At 50.2% G+C, this 6,329-nt stretch overlaps 1 protein-coding gene across 1 annotated transcript; it reads right to left on the reverse strand.

Moving 5' to 3' along the window:
• Positions 1-3,138: 3,138 nt before the first annotated feature.
• LOC103651934 (peroxidase 5) lies at positions 3,139-4,481 on the reverse strand. Its single transcript, XM_020550773.1, has 2 exons — positions 4,259-4,481; positions 3,139-4,169 (listed from the first exon to the last, which is right to left on the reverse strand). The coding sequence occupies exons 1-2, from the start codon at positions 4,479-4,481 to the stop codon at positions 3,424-3,426; spliced, it is 969 nt and encodes a 322-aa protein (XP_020406362.1). The 3' UTR covers positions 3,139-3,423.
• Positions 4,482-6,329: the final 1,848 nt, after the last annotated feature.

Raw genomic sequence — 6,329 nt, forward strand, 5'->3', positions numbered from 1 at the left:
CATTGGTTTGAGTTATGTGGTGTGTTTTCATTCGCCCTATATGGGTCATAGGTTTGATCGTTTCTTTCCGGCCTTCTAGGTGGGGCCGGAAAGCTTTCCTGGGCTTTGGATCCTGAATTAATGGGCTGGTGCATCGCATAGTGTGATGGGAAGTGTTGCTGGGACGGGCGAGGATTCATGTAATAATCCTCCTCAAAAGACTCATGTGCGGACTGTCCGGATACGTACCCGGACCGTCCGTGGTTATATGCGGACCGTCCGTCGTTGTATGCGGACCGTCCGACTGGGTAGTTTGGGTTCTGTGCCGTGTGTGGTGGCTCGGGCGCATATCTAGGTAACTCATTAAAAATAGGCCCGACTGTTGCTGGGCCGGACGGTCCGCGCTCACGTGCGGACGGTCCGGGCATGTGCAGATCGGCTGGTTTGCTGCCGATTTGCGGTTGCTTAGGGTATGTGTTCATCGGCATCCCATAAAGGGGTTGTGACTGGTCGTGACAACCTGTAGCCGATGTGTTACACGCATTATCTCCTAACTCAACCTCGTGCGAAGGAAAATTTGCGGTACTAGATTTATCAAATGCACGTACTAGTCTCTTAAGATCGCTTTGCATACCCCCTATGATGTTCTGCATTTGTTCACGCTGATCTTCTACATAATTTCTAAGAGATTGCAGATCGTTGGTATTACTTACATTGGGGATATCTGGCGTGGGTTGGAGCGAAGCCGGATCCGTCGCCCGATGTCGGACGACCTTGTTGTTCCTGTCCACTTTGAAGTTGGCCAAGAACTTTGCTTTCGCCTCCTGGATCATCCGCTCCTTGTGCTCCTCGAACTGGAGCTGCTCGTCAGCCGACAAGGTTTCCCAAGTCGGCTCTATGATGTTGCTTGGAGAAATATCAGAGCTATCCCTTGAACCGGCCATTGAGGGCCGATTTGATAAGCTTAGATATGTCGTCCCCAGCGGAGTCGCCAAAAAGTATGTTGACGCCTTTTCGGAGGCGCCAATTACTCAAGAGAACCAGCGGCGGTGCTCTCTGGTCAGGCGCGGACGGTCCGCGGCCTGGGGCCGGACGGTCCGCGACCTGGCGCGAGGCGGCGGTGCTCTCTGGTCAGGCGCGGACGGTCCGCGGCGCAGGGCCGGACGGTCCGCGACCTGGTGCAGGAGCTCGGGCTCCCTGCCTGACGGTCGGACGGTCCGTGCCCTAGGGTCGGACGGTCCGCGCGTGTGCAGGGGCGGCGGAAATCGCCGGCGGCGGCCTGGATCTCGCTCCCGGGAGGGACCCCGTCGGGGAGGAGAGATCCTAGGGGTTGTCTAGGCTCGGGCCGGCCGACCTAGACTCCTCCAATCGGCGTAGAGTCGAAGAGAGGCGAAGAATTTGGGGATTGAGAGGCTAAACCTAAACTAGACTAGAACTACTCCTAGGATAAAATGCGAATAAAAGTTGTATTGATTCGATTGTTGATGATTACAAATCGGCCGTAGACCTCTCTATTTATAGAGGAGGGGGGCTGGACCCTTTACACAACTGATTCCGAGCTAATCCCGCGAATATAGCTAACAACCGTAGCACAAAACTCGGAAACCTAATCTGTTCTACGCACGCGCGGACCGTCCGGCCCACAGACGCGGACCGTCCGGACCGCGGACCGTCCGACCTCAGGGCCGGACAGTCCGCCGGCTTATTTCTGGTTCGAACAGAAGCATTATCTCCCTTACGATATAATGATCTTCAGACGAAGGTCATGAAGGACAAAACTTCGTTATTTCAATAGGCAAGGATGTAAACAAAGGCATATGAAACACAGAGGGAATATGAATGATCATTTCAAATCATTAGACTATCCATATTCTCATTAAATAAATATAAACAAACATCAACAATATTTGAATTACACTTGTACCTTCGGTTCGACAGAAGGTGAAAAAGCAGGAGTGACGTGTGAGTGATTACAAGTCAGCGTGAACAGTACGGTTTTACTGTTCATCTATTTATAAGCACAGGACGTAGCCTAGGCAAAATTACATTCATGTCCCTGACATTTACTGTTAGCCAAAAGGTAAGCTGTCGAGGACTAAGCAGTTTTTTTCCTTTTAGGTCGGTTTCATCTTCCACCATCGTCCTTGTGCTGAGCCACAGCTTCAGAGTTGATCCATCCTTCTTCTAGATCACGCTTTTCATACAATGCACACCTTCATCTTAAAGCCGAAACTTCCTGTGACAGTATACTATACTGAAAAATAGGTTAGTCGTGTTTTTGATGACCTTCGAAAGATGAAGGCCCCCAACAGATTTAAACCCACACAATCTCATTCAATCCACATAGATTAAGCTGAAAACAAACAATCCCTGAGGGAGGAGGGTGACGGAACTGGGCTCTTCATTGACGCGGGTAAGATCTTGTAGGGGGCACTGGTCAAGAATCTTAATGCTAATGGTTGTCATGTTCTTGCCAAAGACCTCCCAAACATCGGATTTCATGAATTTCTTTGCCCAAGTGAAGGGTGCCATTTGGCTGGAACCAAAGTTTACGAAACCGTTTGAAAATCCAATAATCGGTAGCCACCAAGAACGGTATACCGTCGGTAAACCGACAGTTTCCGTCAAAACTAGATGGTTTAGATTTTAAATACAAAAACTTTTGAGAACCGGTAAATAACCGACGCATACCCTCAGTAAATCACCAATAATAGCGATAAACAGGTCTTCTTGACTGAGAAACAGGTTTTTGCTGAGTTTTGAATTTTTTTGACCGGTTTATACTTTCAAATTCAAATAAAACAGTTTCTTGGATTTTTTTTTTCGGCCAGAAACAGCTGTTTTTACCGATTTTCTCGTTGTTTTTACTAGGTTTTACTGTTTTTAACCAAAAATGTTGATTAATTTTTTTTAAAATAAAATAATATAGAATATACCACGAGAACCTGTAGTTTTAATCACATATATTTAAAAAATTGTAACTTTTTTCAAATTTGGATGAATTAAAAAAACGGTGGAAAACTGTTATCGGTCCATTCCGATAACAGGAAACTGGACCGAAACTTCAGTGGCAGTCTTGGTCACTCTCAGAGTCAACTGCGTGAAGCAGAGGCAGCTAGCAAAATCACCTCATCCTTTTCGTGATTAATATAGCGTAATTGATACAATAAAAATATTATCTTGAATTTTTTGAGTGTAAATTATGTATAATGTCGATCTTTGTAGTATAGCTTGACTGTACGTCACCAACACACTTCCGTGTGAATACTGGAGTGTGTGTATCTAACATATTACAAACAATGCAGTACGTACGTACTTAAATTGTGTTACCCTTATGTACGTTCATGAATCATGACGACGCAATTTTTCACACTGCCGGTTCGCCGGTGATGACGCCCCTCCGGCGGTTCCGTTAGCCTCTGTTGGTGACGTTGCAGAAGCTCCTTACTTCGCCCTGCAGGTCGCCGGTGAGTCGGTGACGACGTCCAAGGCGCCCATCTTGCGCATGGCGTCGACAAACTTGGCTGCCCACTGCGCCTGGTTCCCCGCGTTGTCCGGCACCATCTGGCTCGTCGTGTTGTCGCTGATGAGCGCCCAGTCCGAGCGGAAGAGCACCTTCCCGGCGAGCAGGTTCCTGTAGTACTGATTGTCGAGGTCGGCCGGCGTGGCCTGGTCCTGGTCCACCGCGTCCCCGGCGTCCGTGGGACACCGCTGCTGCAGTCCGGCGCCGTACTGCGCGTCCATGGTCTCGCTTACGGTGGGGTGTATGTGTATCCGGTGCGAGAAGGACGCGCAGTGAGCGCGGCCGACGGAGTGCGCGCCGGAGAGCGTGACCAGCTCGTCCTGCGTGAACCCCTTGGCGGCGAAGAGCTCCGTGAGGCGGTCGAGCCTGGCGAACGGCGGGGGCAGGCTCCGGCTGTCGTCGGACGCGGCTGAGGTGAGCCCGTCACGGCGGCCGGAGGGCACGCCGTAGTCGATCGCCCCGGAGCTCAGGACGTTGGACCGGACGCGTCGCGGGCGGCGAAGGCGAGGATGTCGGCGCAGGACACGGTCCCTGGGCACGCGCTCTCGAGCTGCCGCTTGGCCTCCTGGATCGCCTCCAGCCCGCGGAGGCCGCCGTTCGACGGCGACGCCTTCTCCGGGTCCGGGTTGGCTGGGCTCGCGTCGATGAGAACCGAACCGTCGCAACCCTGGCACGTGCAGCAGGTGCAGGATCATCATGCATGTCGATTTCATCGCGTCTCATCTTCATTCTAGATTCGAAGACACGTGGTGTTACCTTGACGAAGCAGTCGTGGAAGTGGAGGCGGACGGATGAGGCCTGCGCCGACGCCACGGTCCGCGGAGATGAACTGCTGGACGACGCTCGCCACGGTGGCCTCCACGTCCACCGTGCAGTCGGTGTTGCTCGTGTAGAAACCTTCCTGCAGAGCGGCATGAGTGACGAGAAGCGCGTGGACGGCTACCAAGAACAGCAGCGTCACGTCGGCGCTGCGTGGCATGCTGAGCGGCCAGCCTAGCCTGGGAGGCTGGGAGTGTTAGTTTAATTTTTCTGGCGCTGCGCTTGCGTTGCTCGCTAGATATGCAGAGATCGAGAGGCAGAGCAGGCGAGACCTGCAACACTCTAGACAAGAGGATGCAAGATCTGGAGATGTAGCAGGTAGCAACTAGCAAATGGTGCAGACGCAATGGGATTTGGCGAGTGATGACTGCGCAGATCGTGCTGGACGAACTGCAGCTTGATCGATATTCGTGTGCTACATGCCTACATCAGCTTGATATGCGGTGTCAGCTGCAGGTGTTATAGATCTTCAAAAATAAGTTACACATCCTACTTATTTAGCCAAGCATTTCAACTCTATAAAATCTGAAGCAATTAAAAATTCATAAGTTAAAGCTTTTCCAAAGTAAATCTGATGCTTTGGATCTGATTCCCAGAGTCGAAGCTGCCCTGAAACAAATGCTTAGAGGAAGCTCCGAACATGACGCGACGCATGGTGCGTGCGTTTGACTTTGCAGGCCACCTGGGCCCAGGGATTCTTAGACTGTCTGCAACGCTCTTCTCTTTCCCTCCCCTCTCCCGACACTATTCACCGTTTAGGAGAAACAGCGTTCCCCTTCCCCCACAACGGCGCGCCCTACGGGCTCCTCTCCGACGCGCTCCCCTTCTCTCTCATGCCAGATAGAGGGGTGCACTATTCACTCTCCCGCTCCTGCTTATCACGGAAGCCGGCCACACCGAGGAAAGTTCCCGGTCCACTTCGCTCCCTCTTGACGCGTCTGTCGAAGTGGGGCGAAATCGGGCGACACGGCGGCGGATTGCCGGCGGAAGGCCGATTCTGAGCCGGTGGAGATCGGCGGCGAGCAGGACCAAGTGGAGCACGTCGAGTTCGTGAGCACTCAATCCCGTTCGCGTCGGAAGACGAAGCGCCCACAAATCCGACTCCGCAGAGGCTCTTCGTCGCCGCATTCGTTCTTTTCCACTCCGAGCGTGGACGACATCCTCAGATCCGGACTTGCTCGCTTCGATTCGTCTTGTTGCAGCCCAGATCTTCCATTCTTCAGGCACGACCGTGATCTTCAATCTGCTCCCAGGTTCATCAGTCTTCCTTTATTTTTTGGAATTGTATGTGCTTAGTTCCGTAGTTCACCGAAGTCATGTAAAGGAGCGGATTCGAATACTAGCAGCAGCACAAGTGTACATGGATCTGCTCTACCGGGTAGGGTTTTGTTAACACACTTCAACAACCTTTCATCCTGGGCACAAGTGTACATGGATCTGCTCATTCTATAGTTCATAACTTCATTTGTTTAGTACATATGACGTCTTGATTAGTCCACATTTTTGTGTGCCTCATGTTCTGTTTGAAGCAGGAGTTGTTAATGTTTTTTGGAACATTAACCTCTTTCCTTATTCACGTGTTCTGATCCTATGGTACCCAATAATGGTTCAATATATGTGTGCTCTTTCAACAACCTAAAATTTCCTTCGTAAACATACATGTGCACGCTTGATCCTGGGTTAACCTGAATACCTCACACCTGAACCCTGCCTAATTCATGGTCATTCTATAGTTCATAAAATCATTTATGTAGTACATATGAACTCTTGATTACTTCATAAATTTGTGTACCTCATGTTATGTAAAAATCAGGAGTTGTTAATGTTTTTTCGAACTTTAAGTGCTTTCCTTATTCAGGTGTTCTGATCCTATGTTACCAAGTAATGATACAATATATGTTTGCTCTTTCATATAGTTAATCAGTACATCATGAGAACTACAAGTTCTGATGTTATTCTTCAGCAATATTAGCCTGTTAACATATACATCATCAGTATGTGAGAGTTT

The sequence above is a fragment of the Zea mays genome, chromosome 3, assembly GCF_902167145.1.
Source record: "Zea mays cultivar B73 chromosome 3, Zm-B73-REFERENCE-NAM-5.0, whole genome shotgun sequence".
Lineage (NCBI taxonomy): Eukaryota > Viridiplantae > Streptophyta > Magnoliopsida > Poales > Poaceae > Zea > Zea mays.